The following is a 21787-nucleotide window of genomic DNA, read 5'->3' on the forward strand; positions in this document are numbered from 1 at the left end:
ACATGCATATTTTAAAAAAAATCTCTTTATTACAGATGTATACATGTCCATTTCTTTATAAATTTAGTTACTCGTTTTAGTCATTTAGGTGGCAGAGGATAGTTCTGGATTAAGTACCGGTCAAAATAAGAACAAGAGGACCACAGGCCTTATAGGTCACCTGAGTATTGTGTAACAACTTTCAAACAAATAACTTTGGTTCGTGTTTTAAACCAGAGGCCATGAAATTCACAATTCACAATTTTGAAAGACACCATTGCTTATCATAATTATAAACTTTGCATGCTTACTCTATTTACTTAATACACAGAGGTTGATCAGAGTAACAAAGAGAAAATGCACTTCCACTTTATAAGAAGTTTTGCACCTCACCCCAAAGAAGGAACCATTGACCCTGGGGCCACATATTTCAAAATTTTGCAAATGTTATCATAAAATGGTTGCAGATTTCAAAGCATTAACTTATTTTCAGACTATGTACCCCCCCCGACCCAGGGGGGGGGGCATAAAAAATAACCATTTTGCTAGATGCACCAGTCTTCATCCTAAATGTATATACTTGGATCATTGGCATAAAACCCAGGAGCAAAGGAAGAGATTTTTCAAAGAATAAATACATTTTCACTATGTAATCAATAGAGCCCCGCCCTAACACCATAATACTGACCCTGGGGCCATGAAATTCAAAATTTTGGAAGAGACACTCTTGCTCATCATAACTATGTGCTTAGTTAGTTTATTTAATACCCAGAAGCAGAGAAGACGATTTTTAAAGAATAAATGCATTTTTACTATATAATCAATAGAGCCCCGCCCTAACACCAGAACCCCTGGCCCTAGGGCTATAAAATTCACAATATTGGAAGAGGCACTCTTGCTCATCATAGCTATGTACTTAGTTAGTTTATTTAATACCCAGGAGCAGAGAAGAAGATTTTCAGAGAAATAATGCATTTTCACTATATAATCTATAAAGCCCCTCCCTAGCACTAGAACCCCTGACCGTGGGGCCATAAAATTCAAAATTTTGGAAGAGACACTTTTGCTCATCATAACTATGTGCTTAGTTAGTTTATTTATTACCCAGAAGCGGAAATGAAGATTTTCAAAGAAATGATGCAGTTTCACTACATAATCAATAGAGCCCCGCCCTAACACCAGAACTCCTGACCCCGGGGCAATAAAATTCACAATTTTGGAAGAGGCACTCTTGTTCATTATAACTATGTACTTACTTAGTTTATCAAATACCCAGAAGGAGAGAAGAAGATTTTTAAAGAAATAATGCATTTTCACTATATGCTCAATAGAGCCCCGCCCTAGCACTAGAACCCCTGACCCTGGGGCCATGAATTTCACAATTTTGGTAGAGGACTCAATGCTCAATACATTCATGCCAACAGTTTGCCTGCTGGATGTCCTGGAGTAAAGAAGAAGATTTTTAAAGATTGCAATAATTTTAGTGGTTTTGGCCCCTACCCCCAGGCCTCAGGGGGGCAGGGACCATGAAATTCACAATTTGTGTTCCCCTTTACCCATAGATGCTGTATACCAAATTTGGTTGAAATTGGTTCAGTGGTTTCAGAGAAGAAGCTGAAAATGTTCAAATGTTAACACACGACGCACGACGACGGACGAAAACGGATAGCAATAGGTCACCTGAGTTACTCAGGTGACCTAAAAAAAAAACAAAAAAAAAAAACAAAAAAAACAAGAGGCCCATGGGCCACATCGCTCACCTGAAAAGCTTTGACCATGCTGTTCTTTACCCGATTTACCCCTTGTAATAAATATTGTGACCCCACCCTACCCAACTGATCAAAATTTAGACAATTTGAAATCTACACTACCCCAGGATGCTTCCACATAAGTTTCAGCTTTTCTGGCCCAGTGGTTCTTGAGAAGAAGATTTTTAAAGATTTTTCCTGTATATTTCTATGTAAAACTTTGCTTCCTTATTGTGGCCCTGCTCTACCCCCGATGGGTCGTGATTTGAACTAATTAGAATCTACACTACCCCATGATGTTTCCACATAAGTTTCATCTTTTCTGGACCAGTGGTTCTTGAGAAGAAGACTTTTAAAGATTTTTCCTATATATTTCTATGTAAAACTTTAATTACCTATTTTGGCCCCGCCCTACCCCCGGGGGTCATGAATTAAACAATTTAGAATCTACACTACCCCAGGATGCTTCCACACAAGTTTCAGCTTTTCTGGCCCAGTGGTTCTTGAGAAGAAGATTTTCAAAGATTTTTCCTACATATTTCTATGTAAAACTTTGATTTTTCATTGTGGCCCCGCCCTACCCCCGGGGTTCATGATTTGAACAATTTAGAATCTACACTACCCCAGGATGCTTCCACATAAGTTTCAGCTGTCCTGGCCCAGTGGTTCTTGAGAAGAAGATTTTTTTAATGACCCCACCCTATTTACATATTTTTAGCTCACCTGAGCCGAAGGCTCAAGTGAGCTTTTCTGATCACATTTTGTCCGGCGTCCGTCTGTCTGTAAACTTTTCACATTTTCGACTTCTTCTCAAGAACCGCTGGGCCAATTTCAACCAAACTTGACACAAAGTATCCTTGGGTGAAGGGGATTAAAGTTTGTTCAAATGAAGGGCCACGCCCTTATTCAAGGGGAGATAATTGGGAATTAATGAAAATTTAGTGGTATATTTTAAAAATCTTCTTCTCAAGAACCACTGTGCCAGGAAAGATGAAACTTATGGGGAAAGATCCTCAGGTAGTGTACATTCAATTTTGTTCAAATCATGACCCCCGGGGGTAGGGCGGGGCCAAAATGGCCGACCAAAGTTTTACATAGAAATATATAGGAAAATTCTTAAAAAATCTTGTTCTCAAGAATGACAAAGCCATTATTCATCACATTTATTTGGAAACATGCTCAGGTAGTGTAGATTCAAGTTTGTTCAAATCATGACCCCCGGGGGTAGGGCGGGGCCAAAATGGCCGACCAAAGTTTTACATAGAAATATATAGGAAAATTCTTTAAAAATCTTCTCAAGAATGACAAAGCCATAATTCATCATATTTTTATGGAAGAATCCTCAGGTAGTGTAGATTCCAAATTTTTCGAATCATGACCCCCGGGGTAAGGGCGGGGCCAAAATGGCCGACCAAAGTTTTACATAGAAATATATCGGAAAATTCTTTAAAAATCTTCTTCTCAAGAATGACAAAGCCATAATTCATCATATTTATATGGGAGCATGCTCAGGTAGTGTAGATTCAAGTTTGTTCAAATCATGACCCCCCGGGTAAGGGCTGGGGAAAAATGGCCGACCAAAGTTTTACATAGAAATATATCGGAAAATTCTTTAAAAATCTTCTTCTCAAGAATGACAAAGCCATAATTCATCATATTTATATGGAAACATGCTCAGGCAGTGTAGATTCAAGTTTGTTCAAATCATGACCCCCGGGGGTAGGGCGGGGCCAAAATGGCCGACCAAAGTTTTACATAGAAATATATAGGAAAATTCTTTAAAAATCTTGTTCTCAAGAATGACAAAACCATTATTCATCATATTTATATGGAAACATGCTCAGGCAGTGTAGATTCAAGTTTGTTCAAATCATGACCCCCCGGGGGTAGGGCGGGGCCAAAATGGCCGACCAAAGTTTTACATAGAAATATATAGGAAAATTCTTTAAAAATCTTCTTCTCAAGAATGACAAAGCCATACATCATCATATTTATATGGGAGCATGCTCAGGCAGTGTAGATTCAAGTTTGTTCAAATCATGATCCCCCGGGGGTAGGGCGGGGCCAAAATGGCCGACCAAAGTTTTACATAGAAATATATCGGAAAATTCTTTAAAAATCTTCTTCTCAAGAATGACAAAGCCATAATTCATCATATTTATATGGGAGCATGCTCAGGTAGTGTAGATTCAAGTTTGTTCAAATCATGACCCCCCGGGTAAGGGCTGGGGAAAAATGGCCGACCAAAGTTTTACATAGAAATATATCGGAAAATTCTTTAAAAATCTTCTTCTCAAGAATGACAAAGCCATAATTCATCATATTTATATGGAAACATGCTCAGGTAGTGTAGATTCAAGTTTTTTCAAATCATGACCCCCGGGGGTAGGGCGGGGCCAAAATGGCCGACCAAAGTTTTACATAGAAATATATAGGAAAATTCTTTAAAAATCTTGTTCTCAAGAATGACAAAACCATTATTCATCATATTTATATGGAAACATGCTCAGGTAGTGTAGATTCAAGTTTGTTCAAATCATGACCCCCCGGGGGTAGGGCGGGGCCAAAATGGCCGACCAAAGTTTTACATAGAAATATATAGGAAAATTCTTTAAAAATCTTCTTCTCAAGAATGACAAAACCATACATCATCATATTTATATGGGAGCATGCTCAGGCAGTGTAGATTCAAGTTTGTTCAAATCATGACCCCCCGGGGGTAGGGCGGGGCCAAAATGGCCGACCAAAGTTTTACATAGAAATATATCGGAAAATTCTTTAAAAATCTTCTTCTCAAGAATGACAAAGCCATGCTTCATCATATTTATATGGGAGCATGCTCAGGCAGTGTAGATTCAAGTTTGTTCAAATCATGACCCCGCGGGGGTAGGGCGGGGCCAAAATGGCCGACCAAAGTTTTACATAGAAATATATCGGAAAATTCTTTAAAAATCTTCTTCTCAAGAATGACACAGCCATAATTCATCATATTTATATGGGAGCATGCTCAGGTAGTGTAGATTCAAGTTTGTTCAAATCATGACCCCCGGGGGTAGGGCGGGGCCAAAATGGCCGACCAAAGTTTTACATAGAAATATATAGGAAAATTCTTTAAAAATCTTGTTCTCAAGAATGACAAAGCCATTATTCATCATATTTATATGGAAACATGCTCAGGTAGTGTAGATTCAAGTTTGTTCAAATCATGACCCCCGGGGGTAGGGCGGGGCCAAAATGGCCGACCAAAGTTTTACATAGAAATATATAGGAAAATTCTTTAAAAATCTTCTTCTCAAGAATGACAAAGCCATAATTCATCATATTTATATGGAAGCATGCTCAGGTAGTGTAGATTCAAGTTTGTTCAAATCATGACCCCTGGGGGTAGGGCGGGGCCAAAATGGCCGACCAAGGTTTTACATAGAGATATATAGGAAAATTCTTTAAAAATCTTCTTCTCAATCATTTTCTAAAAAATAGCAAATCCATGATTGGTCATGGGACTACTTTTGGATTTAAACTTTACAATAAAAAGCCATTTTATACTAGTCCTACCCTTGGTGCTCAGGTGAGCGATGTGGCCCATGGGCCTCTTGTCTTGATTATCTCCCCTTGTGAGCGGACTTGGCCCTTCATTTTTACAATTTAAATTTCCCTTTACCCAAGAATGCTTGATACCAAGTTTGGTCAAAATTGGCCCAGTGGTTCTTGAGAAGAAGTCGAAAATGTGAAGTTTACAGACGGACGGACGGACGACGGACAAATTGTGATCAGAAAAGCTCACTTGAGCCTTCGGCTCAGGTGACCTAATAAAGAAACCCAAGGTTTGAATGTACATTATAGATAATTTTATTGCTATATTTTATGTGTGCATTTGGAGAAATTGGTGACCTTGTATATTTTATTGATATATGACACTTTGGTGTCACTACTACTGTTGTGGGACAGGGACTAGAAATACGAAAAAAGATCAAAAATCACTTTTCCGGTATTTCACCAGAAAAGCAGGACGGGTTCAAAGGATGAGTTGTAGCTTTAAAATGATGTGGTAAAGCCATTATCTCTTGCTGTTCATTGGTATGTACAAGTTTTGCTCTGCATTTTATGTGGTGGCTTAGGGCATTCGCATGCGCCTGGAGGCAGTTGCGAAGCAGGCGAAATAGTGAAAATAGGCTAAATTTTCAGGAAGTTTTGAGATTGTCCCTGTGCCATCATTTAGGCTTATTATGTAAGTTGTACATGTTTTATTCTTAAAAGCTTCAAATTCCTCCAGGGACTAAACCATACTATTGTTACATGTAGAAAAAAAATAATAAAATTTTACAATGTACATTTTACAAGCAGTTTAATGAAACGTGGAGATAGCGAACAGTATTCAAGATCAAAAGTCCATTAAACAATACAAAATGGGAGCAGAGCAAACAGGGACCAAAACATCGGAGGTGGGATCAGGTGCCATGGAGGAGTGAGCATCCCCTGCTGACCGGTCACACCCGCTGTATGCTCCTTGTCATGATCGGAAAGTAAAGGAAAATCCGTCGTCAATTCAGTGTATTATTAATGGACAAATAATTACTGTAGTATGAAAAATGTCTGTCAGCATTTTACTCAATGATAAATTGTATTTCCTGACAAGGTCACTGTCTCGAGCGTATCTTCTCCCTCTTTGGCCCAATCTGGCTCATACTTCGCCCACAGAGTATCTTTGGGTAAAGGGTGTGCAGTGACCTTGAACCATCTTTCTAGGTTAAAGGTTAAGGTCATAGCAGAATTTAGTGAAAAATCCTTTTTCGGAGCATATTTTCTCTCCCCTTTGTCCATCGTGGCTCATACTTCACTCACAGAGTGCCAGTGGTCAATGAATGTGCAGTGACCTTGAGCAAAGTTTCTTGGTCAAGGGTAAAAAATAGCCTGTCTGGTTAAATTCTTGTCTGGAGCATATTTTCTCTTTCCTTGGGCTAATCTGGCCCATACTTCACCCACAGAGTGACTTTGGATAAAGGGTGTGCAGTGACATTCAAGCATGTTTCTAGGTGAAAGGTTAGACCACAGAAGAATTACATGAAAAATCCTTGGTCGTAGCATATCTTCTCTCATATCGATCCAATGTGGCTCATTCTTCACTCACCGAGTTCTTGTGGTCAGTCAATGTGCATTGACCTTCAACAAAGTTTCTAGGTCAAGTGTCAAAAATAACCTTTCTGTTTAAATTCTTGTCTGGAGCTTTGTGCCAGTGGTCAATGGATGTGCAGTGACCTTGAACAAAGTTTCTAGGTCAAGGTAAAAATAGCCTCTCTGTTTAAAATCTTACTTCGGGGCATGATTTCTTTCACTTAAGTCCACTCAGCCTCAAACAAATTGACTGGGTACGGAACATTTGTGATTTTCCTTCCATATTTTGATAGAGGATATGCAACAATTTTCATAGAAGATACATTTCTTAAGGTATTTTAATTGTATTATTTTTCTGGGAGTACTTACTTTTTGTCCCCTTTAATCGATAACACCTTCAAAATAAACCCTTTTCAGCTACCTTACATTTTCATGTTCATTGCTAAACCGGGACCCTTTGAGATTGCCACCATCTCAATGATATCTAGTTTGTCAAAAATTTACCTCGTTTTAGAAATTGTTTATACGTAGAGCATTCACTTGCGTTTCGAATGAACTGAGATATATAAACTCATTATGCAGTTGATGATGGTACATTGCTGCGTAAATAAGGGAAGTTGATGATAGAAAAGCTAAAGTCATTATGTTTATCAAAGAGCTTATTAAGGAAAACATCAGCCAAAAACTATCCTCTGCCACCTTAATTTTATAATATTAAGTAACTCAACTGCATTCTGTTAAGTCCAAAAAATATTTTTAATTTAAGAGTATTTTAATACTCTGAAAATAATAAAATAAAAAAAAGATGAAAATGGCTTGAAGTTGTCATTTGGATTTTCTGTTCCCCTGAACTTCTTATTTCAATAAGTCGTCCGGTTTATCCAAGAAAATTTCGTGTATTTAACAAGGCGCAAACATCTTGATCAATCTTGTTACTTGCGTACATGTATAAAGGCTTTAAGAGGGGGTGCTCGAATTTAGACTAACTGAAGCAATTATTTGTTCATAAATTTTTTAAGTTTATCTTCCAAAAAGCCCAAACACTGATTATGTTGCAAAAATTGGATAGAGCGTATTCATTATCAACAGGGAGCATTTATTTGTCCTCGGAAACGGCGCTAACAGCTAGCATTTGGAAGGATATCTGCTGTCCCCGACAAAGAATTTGCTCTAATAATACTTAAGACCACTTTCATTGAGTTCATAGTAAGAACATCAATTATCTTTATGTGCCCATTAAAACAATCTGAGTGTCAAAGCCGGGAAAAGTGGTCATGGTCTCTGTTTACATATATTTATTTCAATAATCATTTGGAGCGATAATCCGATATGTGTCGTCGATATATCCCTAACATGCCCGGAAATTCAGCAATTCTGAAAAAAACCTTCCTCACGCATGACTGAAGAAACTAGTGGGAATTTAATGAACTATGCTATAATATCTGGGGGGAAAATAGACTTTAAAGAGGAGTGGTAGAATCCCTTGCTACAATAGTCTGTAAAACATCCAATCTCCATTACATAACTCCTTGATCGGAAAGTCATGAGTTCGAATCAAGGTCGCGACTGACCTAAGTCGATAAAAAAAGAAGGTAGAAACTGCTCCTTTGCCGATCGCTCGGCACTTTAAAGAGAAAATTGCTGGTCCTTCGGATGGAGGCCGTGAAACCGAGGCCCCTTGTCACTGTAGGCGTTGGCAAAATAAAGTCCTGTAACCTTCACTGTCAATGGCCCTGAGAGCCGAGTCAAGGCCTAAATCTAAAGCCCGTCACCGGTGTGGAGAGAAATCTAAGACTCTATGATATTTTTTTAAATTTTGCAGGTGAGTTATTGCACGTGTGCAGACCTGAGCAACGTTTCCTCGGGCTTTTTGACTTTAATTTAATCAATAGTCGAACTGAATGACCTTGAAAAACTATCATTTTAAATCTTTAATATATATTTGTTCATTTAATATATTTTTTTTTATTTCAAGAAAATATGTAAGTCCAAACGTTAATGCCTGGTGATGCAGAGTAATTATTTTAATAAATTGTAAATAATTTTTCATACTTATTTTTTTCTCGCAATATCATAGAACAGTTAAGGTCAAGATCTAGTAAATAACTTGAGACTAACTTTTGGCGCTAGATCCATTATGACGTCATAATCAATTTCAACTCTCTTTTTCCCGTACTTTACGGCTTTAGCAGAATTATGTAGAAAATGGGGTATTTTCATGACATTCAATTTGAAATCATATGAAAAGTAAACTGGATACCTATATTAAATTTGATATTGATTTAAAGAAGAGGCCATGAACATACTAATTATCGTTTTCTGAGAGACTGTAGGCAATCTGGATACATATGATAAAAATTCCCATATTAATGACTGGTTTTCTTAATTTTTCATTGAAAATGACAGTTTAAAATGCAGTTTTACATCTTGTTTACCTACAAATTATGCCCCGAAACACCTTATTTGACCAAGCTAAAGTTGTAAAGCATCAATAGAGGAATTTATCTCTCAAATTTGATAAATCTGTAGGCACCTTTCATTTACTAGATCTTGACCTTGAGTAAATGTGTTTTTCAAACATTTTTGCAAATATTATCTGTGTCAAAGCACATGCATAAATGACATACAATGAAGAAATCCAAAAATATGAACGAAACCAATTCCAGACAACACACACGTACATGTATTAAATATATTGATCATTGACCTCACGTAATTTTAAAAGCATCAAAATATAGTGGCAACAGAAGGAAACTGAGGCAATAAATGATTTAGAATTCTTATCATTCAGCTTAGTTAATATTTATACATGTATGAGATTGATAATAGTAACAAAAACGAGAAAATTGACAAATTAAATTAGAATTGTTTATCAAGATGTAGTAAAACATTCTAATATTATATTTCGTTATCTTAAGAGATTTTTTTGTTGCTCGTTATATTTTGTGATAAAAGAAAACATTAATCATAGTGTAACACGTTAAATTCATGTTCACGATCTCTCCTAAAAAGTTACATAACCATTAAACTTGAAATGAAAATGTACCGACTAACGTAATTTTTTCGGATATTTAAATGAAATAAATATACTTAGTCGACTCATAAAATTAATTTGGAATCATTTTTGGGGTCAGCCTCGTCACCCTCTTCGGAATTTGAATTTATACTGTGATATCTAAGCATTGCTCAGTTTAAATAGTGTACTGTAAGTTAAAAACATTTGAAAAAGTAAATATTTCGATCTAGATTATAAAAATTAACAAATCCCACAAATACATGTATAACAATTTGAGCAAACATTTTAAAGTTATGAAATAAGCCAAATTTTCTTGAAGTACATTTTGTATTTTAAATCTTTACTTATATTTATCAACAAATCAAAATCTATTTAACTTCGATGTATATTTGTTTTACTCTTTTTATGCCAGGATCACAGAGCTAGTGACATGGGCATACCGACAACAGTTTTAATTTAAATGGCAACATCCTGCAGCAGGCCATTTCCTTCCATTTTAGAACTCGATCTATCATTGTCCTCTTTGGAATTTAGGTTAGTATTGTTGTACGTTGTAAATCCATTTGTACTTCTCTGTATTTTTTTCAGATTTCGCCCCAGCATGGTTCCCATTTCCCGCCTGAAATTGTTATTTAACCAACCGTAAAAGAATGGATTAATACATGAAGAGCTCATGGCAATTATTTTCAATAATAGATCCACCAGTTTGTAGGCTGCACCAAGCGTTTGAAATATATCAGGACTAAAGTACAATGTGATGCTAAAGAGCTGGAAGGGGAGCCAGGTAAGAGTAAACAGAATCGTTATGGAGACCAAAATCCTCGTTATGTGGTAATTTCTTCTGGTCTCTTTCCTCTTTACGGGTCGTCGTTTGAGTACTTGATAAATTTGAAAATACAGAACGGAAATTAGGGTTTTGGGGATCACAAATTGAAAAGCAAATCCGAAAATTGTGTAAATTCTGCTTGACCTTTCTTCCCAAACTTCAAGACAGAATGGGCGATATATTCGTTCATCAATAAAAGGTCGCATGTCATATTCGGCTATTTTGAGTTCTGTATGAACAATGGCGGGCACAGTGAAAGCCATTGCAAATAATATGATGATAGCCACAATACAAATGGCTTGCTTTTTGGCGATCTTTTTCCGAAAGGGAAATACAATAACGATGTAACGTTCAATAGCAATCATTAGCATGGCGTATGTAGACACAAAGACTGGCATCGTAAACATTGGAATAATTACACGGCAAAGCACCGGTCCAAATTTCCAAAAATCAGTGATCCCATAATGAAGCTGGAACGGTAAATTAAAAGCACACAGCATAATATCAGAAAGAGCTAGGGTACAGATGAATATGTTGGTTACGGTATGAAGCTGCTTGTTGATTATGATAACTATCACTATAGCTAAGTTTTCAAAGAATCCAAAGAAAATCACAATGGCGAATACAAGGATGAAAGTAATTTTCCATGATTCTTCACGGAGAAGGTTTGGCATAGAGAGATCCACGTCAGATTTATCGTAGTTACTGAACGGGGTGATGTTAAAATAGCTGAACAACAGATCTTCATCAAACGAACTATTCATTTTTCTTAATATCGTGGAATTGCAATTCACAATTGTCCAAGAAACCTATCTAAAATGAAAAAAAATCATGGTATTTAAAACACAGTTTATTTAAGAAAATTAATTTTTAATAGACGAAAATAAAAGGAAATCTGTACATTTACCTGACGTGTAAAATCCCGCGAGTAAATTCACAATTTGTTTCAAAAGATCTCTCAGAATGAATGTACAAACTAAAGATGTAATCTCGGAGACTAAACAGAAGTGATTCTTGCAGTATATATATATAGATCTCTATTCCAATAATGAGAAGTAATAAATCGAATTCCCACCAAGCTCATTTGCTTTTTGTGGCATTGGAGGTTAATTCCCTGTGAAACTTGTGAAACAAATATCCAATGAAAATGGAGCGTCCTATTACAGTTATCACTATTTTTATATCATCCTCCACAAAGTAATTTTAAAAAGTCAATTTCAGGGCAAAAAATGAAGAATTGGTTTTCATATGTTTGAAAAAAATCATTAACAGTTGTTTTATTAAAAACAAGGACTATTATGCATCCCAGCGAGCTGTAGAACAACACATGATAAGGTAACGCGAAACACTTGTACAGTGTATGTAGGCGATTTTTGCTGCCGAGAATCTTTTTCTGTTGATTCAACGCATTATTTATACTGTACTTACAAGTTTCTATTGATTTTTAGTGTAATACCGGACACTGTTTAAATCATCATAAACTAGCCTCATTGGAAGTAATAGGTCATATTAAATGTGACGGGTAGATTTATGTTTTACATTTGCTATTTTAATCAAACATTTAAAGAATGTTTTTACATCACATATCTGTTCGGTACAGGATGACAATTCTAGCTATGCAAATTAAAAGAAAAAATTCACGGAGAAATAATGTTCTTTTGAAAATTGATCTCACCGGTAAATAAAGCATGAAAAGAATTCTTGGAAAGGCCTTATTTTAGATAATGTGTCATTGCCTTCTCTAAACTTAGGGTGAAAAAAGGAGTCAGGACAAGTGAGTTGAGTTCCAAGTTTCCACAATTTTATGGAAATTTCATTAATAAGAAAATATTATTTCCTTCAAGGTTAAATAAATTAAAAGCAAATCATAATACTATTCTAAAATTGGATGTTAAAACATTCGTATTTGTCGCTATCACCATATACAAGCTAAATAAAAAAGGGTACTCAAGCTTATACAGTGATCACATCGCATTCCCTCTCAAAATGGTCTCTCTTGCTTTTTCAGGAACCTATGATGAATAAAAATTGCTGGTATGTTGTTTTCTCCTCTTTCAAGAAATTTTACTTTACAGGGAGGCGTCATCTTATACCAATTTAGACCTTTACTCGGCATTCAGGGTATTGCGCTATTCGAGCAGTGGAGGATGTTTATCGCACTAACGTCTGCCTTGAAACGGGGTATCGGTTTTTAAGGTCTCAGCCGAAGGACCCTTAACTTTAACTTCAAAATGCCGGACGCTTGGCGAAAAAACAATTGCTACATGTACGTATTTTTTGTCGACAGGTCAGTCCAAGCTTGGGTTCTAGCCCATGACCTTCAGATCACGGAGCGAGCCCTCAGTTAAAGTTCTTTTTGCTTTTTCTTTTAATCATATACATGTATTAATATTTACATTTGCTGTGTTTTTCTAGTAAGGCAACTGTGAAATTGATTTGATGCCATTTTCATGTATACTCACGCGTAGAAATATACACGGAGAAACGTCACAATGATGCTACAGCGACGTTAGTGAAAGTATAACGAAATAAGGCAGCGAGAAATTCAAATATTGAGTATATTTTTTATGCTTTTAGACATTCAATATGTAAATATAAGGAATGTTTTTAAGTTTAGTGTGAATCATTGGTGTGTGAATCACACAGACTTGCACGTAGGCATGTTTTTCATGAAGCGCGCAAGCAAATATGCTTATGTTGTAAATTCACCAGTTCAAACGAACATAAATTATTTATAAATAAAACTCAAAAACACTTTATATAGGATGAGCTCGCATGCGCGAGTGCAACAGACTTTAATGAAGTGTATACAGTATACAAAGCACAGTCTTTAGCTTAACTTCTGAAATCCAAATCATTCTACAAAAGAAAAAGAAACAAATAAAGCGACAGTCAACATTAAAACGAACATTTTAACGTGTACAGTATATCGATCGTACTGGAAGGGGTGGGTGGGGTGGGGGATAAGTCTGTTGCAATGTAGCAGCGAACTTCGAATAACTTAAAACACCCGAAAATCTACCTCGTACGTGTCTGAATCATGCGTAGCACGGATTCAACCTATTCACCCGTAAACAAATGAACAACCAATCGATCTCCTTTATCGATGGACTTAATCTGCATACAAAACAAACACACGTGTTTTACCATAACTTTTATAAATATATTTATGTTGTAAATTCACCAGTTCAAACGAACATAAATTATTTATAAATAAAACTCAAAAACACTTTATATAGGATGAGCTCGCATGCGCGAGTGCAACAGACTTCGACGATAAAGAAAGCATTGACATAAAATTATCGAAACGTGTATGACCCCACCCCTAGATGTCAAGACTTCAAGGTAATCCAATTATTACTATACGTTTTTCAAACCAGGCCTTGAATAATTAAAAATTATCATAAAAATGTCGCAGAATTCTCAAAGTGATGCGTATTAACCCACATTGATCATTCTTCAAACTTCATAAAGAAAAGTTAATATTATTTAGGAGAATAAAAATATAACTTTCAGGAATGCAAATGAATTCACCTATAACATGCATTTTCCAAACGAAAGTTTTTCGACAATTATATCTATGTTAAAAATTATAGGTTTCCAAGCATTTGAAGAAAACTCCACAGATTTTTGTCCCCCGCTTGAAAAGTGGGGGATATTAATTTGGGTTTGTCCGTCCGTCCGTCCGTCTGTCCGTCCGTCCGTCCGTCCGTCCGTCTTTCTGTCTGTCTGTAACGCTTTCGTTTCCACACGATATCTCGAGAACCCTTTGAGCTTTTGCAATGAAATTTAGCATAGCAACTCCCTATGGACTAAAGAAGACCCCTATTGATTTTGAGGTCAAAAGGTCAAAGGTCAAGGTCATAAATAAGCAAATTCTGTCTGTTAAAACACTTTCGTTTCCACACGATATCTCTAGAACCATTTGAGCTATTGCAATGAAATTCTATATAACAACTCCCTGTGGCCTAATTAAGACCCCTATTGATTTTGAGGTCAAAAGGTCAAAGTTCAAGGTCGTAAATTTATACATTCTCTCTGTGTGTAACACTATCATTTCCGGGCGATATTTCAAGAAGATTTTGAGCTGATGCAATGTAATTTTATACCAAAACTCCCTAGGACGTCTCTCGCCCCTCTCAAAGTGCCTCGTCCCGTTTGTTTTACTAGTATTTATAGTATTACATGTCGCTATTTTTAGCGCAGGGGCATGAGGAGAGTTATTGCGTATAAAACAGGTTCTCGGCGGACTTTATGTTCTTATTACATCTATTGGAACTGTTTAATAAAGGCTAAATAAATCAAACACCATGGATTGTGTAAAAATTTGAGAATACCGAACATGAAAACATGAATATATACATGTATGTGACTTCAGTTCTGCATATACTTCACACTGTGGAAAGCGACTCCGTGGTCTAGTGGTTAGGTCTCTCGCTTCAAATGTGAGAGGTCCCGGGATCGAATCTCGGTCGGACCGTTATTTTTTTTCTTTTTTTTTTTTTAAATACCTTTTTTTTTTTAACTAAATGATAGTATTCAGCATGTGAAATGAAAAATTTATGAGGTTATAAAATCATCATTATAGTGTGATAAATATTCCATATGAAAAAATCTTCTATACACATAATAAAGAATAAGCAATCAAATCTTTATATGCATATTAACATACATGTATTTTATTTCCTTCAGTATACATGTATACATTTAATAATTCTACAAATTCAGTCAGGGGTAGCCGACTTTTTCCCTAAGCGGGGGACACAAATTCTCTGAATTAGCTTGTTATACTGAGTTCTGTGTTACTTTAATTTCTTCTATGTATACTGCACAATTATTATTATGCATACATACTGTAGTTTATAAAGCGTTTGCTATGAATGCTAAACTTCATAAATCAATTATAAATTTATATCAAACTTAAAAATTGGTATTTAAGGCTAAATCGAGGACATTTGTATAAAAATGTTCAAAGAACTTTCAATTACATTAAGATTCATAAACACTCAGTCTGCTCACTGGTATGAAATGTTGCTTGAACCTAAATGATTTTCCAAAAAAGAAATGTGTTTATAAGTAAAATACATGCAATTAGACAAAAAAGACACTTGCAAATCTATAAAGGAATATTAGACATTTATGTCATTCAGAGTTATCTCTCCTATCAGAGTATTAATGAACCTTAAGTTGCATGAAATTCAGTTTGTTATATATAAAGATTTCAATTTCAAGCTTCCTTTGGAGACTTTCATGACTTTTGAATAAATCATTAAATAAAAGAGTTATCCTTCCCGGCTGAAGAGTTTTCTTTTCCTTTTTACCATGACGTCTTCAGATTCATGAACTCAAAAAGCCTTCTACGTTGATTTTTTTTTTTTTATTGAATCATACATAAAAGCATTTGCAGTTCAGATAGCAACCCCGTTAAAACACTATGAAGAAAAAAATTACTTATATAAACTTAAAAGTTTGAGTGCTTACAGAATTTCTCTGTTTCTTGTACAAGATTGTGACTTCCAGATACACAAGAATAACTTTTACAATACAAATTAAATTTAAATCAATCATAAATTATACTCATCTGATCAAACTCAATTATTAACCTTTTCTAAACATCTCTTGGTTATTAGCAATAGGACAAAAGAACTGAACTACACCTACCAGAATGTAAACATTATTCCTCTTTGATTTTGACCAGAGGTGATTTGTCCGAACCTTGATTTTAAACACAGCTTTGGAAGTCTTCACACAAATCCTTCAATGAAAGTTTTGCAAAACATCTGGTCCGTGTGTCCTGACTAAAGATACCTGAAAAAACTTTGCTCCAAAAATTTCAAAATCAGATTGTGATATCAAACTGCTTTATTATTCCCAAATCATTTTCTAAACGCTTAGAATCCAATCCAACAGATTCTATGATTATAAGAAGCACAGTTACAATTTGGCCTCCTTTACAGAATAAACAAGACAATGCTATATTAGTATTTAAGCTATTAAAATATAAATACGCAAGTACAGTAGTTTCGCTTTGTCAATTGAAATTTCAAATATGTCTGCAAATACATCTCAAACAAATTGCACTTTTGTATATCTTTTGAAGTTTATGTACTTGCATTTATCGATAAAACGAGTTTCCAGTTTCAATGAGATACTATAATTTTACACATCTTCAAAAGACAAGAAGGCAACTATACTTAAGGTCATGTCAACTTCGAAAATACTTACAAATCCAACAAAGAGAATTGTCTGCATAACCATACATCTCGGAATTTTCCAGCTTCATCAAGATACTTACAGGTCTTTTGCTAAATATACTAGTACTAGTCAATACTACATTCCAAAAATGTTAACTTCTTCGAAAATTTTAAAAATTTCAAAAATAATTTTATGATCAATGTACATGATGAACCATTCAAGCATTCCAGCTTCATCTAAGCTACTTACAGAATTTGAAAGGGTCTTGCCTGCATCATACTACATCTGAAACCATGCCAGATTCTTCAAGCTACTATAACTGAATTTTAAGTGGTTTTGTCTGTATCAAACCCTCTCAAACATGCCAGTTTCTTCAAGCTACTAACTGAATTTTATATGGTCGTTTCTTTGTAAAACTACATCTCAAACCATGCCAGCTTCTTCGAACTACTTACTGAATTCTCTATGGTCTTGTCTGTATCAATCTACATCTCAAACCATGCAAGCTTCAAGCTAATTACAGAACTTGAAAAGAGCCTTGTCTGCATCATACTACATCTCAGACCATGCCAGCTTCTTCAAGCTACTTACAGAACTTGAAAAGGGCCTCGTCTTCATCATACTACATCTCAGACCATGCCAGCTTCATCAAGTTACTTACGGAACTTGAAAAGGGCCTCGTCTGCATCATACTACATCTCAGACCATGCCATCTTCAACAAGCTACTTACGGAACATGAAAAGGGGCCTTGTCTGCATCATACTACATCTCAGACCATGCCAGCTTCTTCAAGCTTCTTACAGAACTTGAAAATGGCCTTGTTTGCATTATACTACATGCCAGACCCTGCCAGCTTCTTCAAGCTACTTACAGGACTTGAAAAGGGCCTCGTCTGCATCATATTACATCTCAGACTATGCCAGCTTCTTCAAGCTTGGAAAGGGTCTTGTCTGCATCATACTACATGCCAGACCATGTCAGCTTCATCAAGCTACTTACAGAACTTCCAAAGGGCCTTGTCTGCATCATACTACATGCCAGACCATGCCAGCTTAATCAAGCTACTTACAGAACTTCCAAAGGGCCTTGTCTGCATCATACTACATGCCAGACTATGCCAGCTTTATCAAGCTACTTACAGAAGTTCAAAAGGGCCTTGTCTGCATCATACTACTTCTCATACCATGCCAGCTTCTTCAAGCTACTTTCAGAACTTCAAAAGGGGCCTTGTCTACATCATACTACATGCCAGACCATGCCAGCTTCTTCAAGCTACTTACAGAACTTTAAAAGGGCCTTGTCTGCAATACATCAATACATGTGGCAATAGGTCTTGCGAATATCATCATGATATCAACACCTGAGTCGTATTTTCTTCATAATAACAGATAGAAAACACTAAATTAGGACATGCAAAATGCATAATGAAGGCTATTATAAACACTGTCTTAAATTGATACTCTATAATATTTATCAGCATCGGAATACATTATGTACAAATTATGGAGCATCAATAATATGCATTTATCTTATGTTCTTCATTTCTACGTATTTTAAAATACATTGTACAACGTCCAGAATTAGGAGCATAAAAACCACTGTGGCTAAACAAAGGTTTTATTGAATAAAATTTTTTACTAAAATAAAACGATGTTTCATCATTTTTCGAGTTTATATCAGGAACATCAGGAACTATATATATTCAATTACATGTACACTGTACAATATTTCCAAGATTTGAAAACAACTTCAGAAAAATGAATCAGCTATATGCAGTTCTATGCATCAATGTGTCACAGTACAATGTAGAATTGTAAAATTTTAGGACTGTTCAAACCATATCACGAAATTCAAATACAATTAGCTTCCAAAATAGTGTGTCTCGTTACTACAATTTAGAAACAGTGGAGCTTTGTTCATAATTGCTACCAAATTCCAACCCATCATATAGATATAAAATTATATATACATGTACCAGGTACGTACGTGTATTAATTACTATCGTGACTTTACTAGAATTATACTCATTCTCAAGTAACACATGTTTGTTTGTTTGTTTGTTTGTTTTTTTTTAATTTTTTTACAAAGCTAAATTCAAGCTGAAAAACGGACATTAATCTGTGTCCAAATGCTTACCAGATTCTCTGTTCTGCGCGTTCCTCTATCTGCTGTAAGAGTCGTAGCCGTAGCTTACATAGTCCTATGGTCTATGAGGCTTAGTAACAATTAAAGAAACAAAACTGGCAGAAGATTAGACGTTGACAAACGTTTTAATCACTCAAGCTTTCAGGAATTACGATTAACAGAATGAAATTTTGTTGCCTTAATGTGAAAGACACAGGGTGCTTATATGGTCCTTTACCCTATCGTAAATAATATAAACAGTGTTTAAAATTCAAATGTTATTTTTATACTTTCGTTCTTTCTTTGAGGAAGTCGCAAATAAGAATTTACCAGTTTGTAGCTGCACCTTCAAATGTGCCAATTTTCACCCACATGGAGTCCAAACGTGTCAGAGATGCCCGGAACCTCGGCTCTGTTTGTTTGTGCATAATCAGCAACTGTTTCTACATGAAGCTAGGCGCTCGTCTAGTATAGACTGATTTCTATCTCCGATCTAAGCGAACATAAGTCTGTTGCAATGTAGCAGCGAACTTCGAATAACTTAAAACACCCGAAAATCTACCTCGTACGTGTCTGAATCATGCGTAGCACGGATTCAACCTATTCACCCGTAAACAAATGAACAACCAATCGATCTCCTTTATCGATGGACTTAATCTGCATACAAAACAAACACACGTGTTTTACCATAACTTTTATAAATATATTTATGCGTGACAAGTCCGTGTGATTCACACACCGATATTAGGATCGCTGTGTTTTTTAGTAAGCCTACTGTGAAATTGATTTGAAACCATTTTCGTGTATACTCACGCGTAGAAATATACACGGAGAAAGGTGCGTTAACGTGACGTCACAATGAGGCTGCAACGACGTTAGTAAAAATGCAGCGATATAGGGCAGCAATAATTCAAATATTGGGTATATCTTTGGTGCTTCCAAACAAGTAAAATGTAAATATAAGGAAATTTTTAGTTTAGTGTGAATAATTGGTGTGTGAATCACACAGACTTGCACGTAGGCATATTTTTCATAAAGAGTTGTAGCGCTTCATGAAATATGCCTACGTGACAATTCTGTGCGATTCACACACCAATAACTCGCACAAAACTTAAAAACATTCCTTAAATAACTCATACAAAACTTAAAAACATTCCTTAATTGAAAATCTACCTGATCCTTGGAAACTGAAAGTAATTTATATAATTCTTTTGTAATTATATTTTTCCAAATTATCTATCAATTACATTAATGATAGCGATTTATTAAGCTACATATTATATAGGTGACAAAAAAGGGAAATACTTTCTCTCAGTATTGTACTCATTTACTCAAAATTAGTAGTTCTGTCCAGTACCAGAACACTTGACTACATGGTCAAAAAAGTTTTCAAATCTGATCAAAACACGTTTCACAAAAAAGCATTTCTCCATGTAATAAAAGAGCCTGCATAACTCAAAGCCCATGACACAGGGGCCATAAATTGTATAGTCGTCCTCTTACAGTGTAGAAAATCCTTGCACAGCATAACTATGCACTTCATTTACCTGCTAAAACCCAGTATCAGAGAAGATGTTCAGAGAGTTTGTTTAGTAATCGCAGGATTACAGGTATATGCACTTGAACACACCCGTGCCCCTCAAAAAGTAAGCCTGTAAATATATAAATTCTAGTACCACTAAAAAAGATTCAAAAATCGTTCCATTTAACCCCACTATTCCTTAACAGTTAGAATGGTACATGTATGCCACACCGGGTTTATACTGTACTTCTGCTGGTCTCCTGATAAAAGCAATGGAAAGGCATAAAGAATGTTTTACCAATTACTATAACACCCACGAGGTGTTATACGGTCAACAAATATCTTGGGTGTTAAATCAATTTGCTCCACATCATGTGTTAGTCTAAATAGAAAATTTATTTGTCCTAAATATGTTGTAGATAAGTACACGTATGATTACATCTGTCCATTGTTAGTAAAACAAAAACTTAATAGAATCACTGTCATCAAAAAATATCTTGATAAATTCAATAACAATTTAATTTCATAAACCCAGGTCCTGTGGTCAGGGTAGGCTTAAAATTATACTGTTCAAATTGCCTTGAGTGCCAAGAACAGGTTTAATTTTGAATCTATTTACCAATATATGAAGTGTTTACAGAAGTGAAAAAATATCGAATGGGACGTAAGACATCAAATTAACAATTAAACAAAAATTATAAAGTTGATGAGCCATCTAACCTTTGTTTAGCCACTTAACGCGCAGTTTAATATCATTACATACATGTATATGTATATTAAAAACTCATTTTAATTTGGATACACTTATTTAGCTGGCAAATTAGCGTGAATGACGCGTGATTCTCAGGTGACCCATGTGTCCCCTTTTCATTAAAAATTCCAATGAAAAGATGGTCTATTCTTGCAATGTTTATTTTAGGAAATCAAAAGATATCAAATTAAAGGCTCAGAGCAGGATGTAAGTCTTGAACGTTTTTCATGATAGTTACATACGGCATTTAATTGAATCTAATTTTATTCCTGCAGACAATTAGGATACAAAGTTTTGCTTAAAGGTTCATCACTGATATAATGTGGCATCATAGAACTGAAATTTTTTTTCTGATAACATGGTTCCTTCCGCCTGAATTAGATTAATTTCCGGATCATTTTTCATAATAAACTCAAACCCCGGCATCCCTCCATTTCTCATTTGTGCTTCTGGAGAGGGAAAATGGATGGCATGAAAACATCACAAAATGGAATAAATTCAATATTCGTCCGA

The 21787-nt window shown here is 35.6% G+C and overlaps 2 protein-coding genes across 2 annotated transcripts in view; both read right to left on the bottom strand.

Annotated features, from left to right (window-relative positions):
• Positions 1–21787, bottom strand: part of LOC134238092 (uncharacterized) — a 381131-nt gene that overhangs the window by 320473 nt on the left and 38871 nt on the right. The window lies entirely within an intron of this gene.
• Positions 9974–11790, bottom strand: LOC134238103 (neuropeptide F receptor-like). The gene is made up of 2 exons (XM_062720227.1): positions 11589–11790; positions 9974–11494 (listed from the first exon to the last, which is right to left on the bottom strand). The coding sequence occupies exon 2, from the start codon at positions 11443–11445 to the stop codon at positions 10312–10314; it is 1134 nt and encodes a 377-aa protein (XP_062576211.1). The 5' UTR covers positions 11446–11494; positions 11589–11790; the 3' UTR covers positions 9974–10311.

This window comes from Saccostrea cucullata, unplaced genomic scaffold, assembly GCF_032062105.1.
Source record: "Saccostrea cucullata isolate Sc308-1 unplaced genomic scaffold, CSIRO_AGI_Scuc_v1 ctg568, whole genome shotgun sequence".
Classification (NCBI taxonomy): Eukaryota; Metazoa; Mollusca; class Bivalvia; order Ostreida; family Ostreidae; genus Saccostrea; species Saccostrea cuccullata.

Coding starts and splice junctions, on each gene's coding strand:
- LOC134238103 (XM_062720227.1), bottom strand. CDS start 11,445: ATGAATAGTTCGTTTGATGAAGATCTGTTGTTCAGCTATTTTAACATC.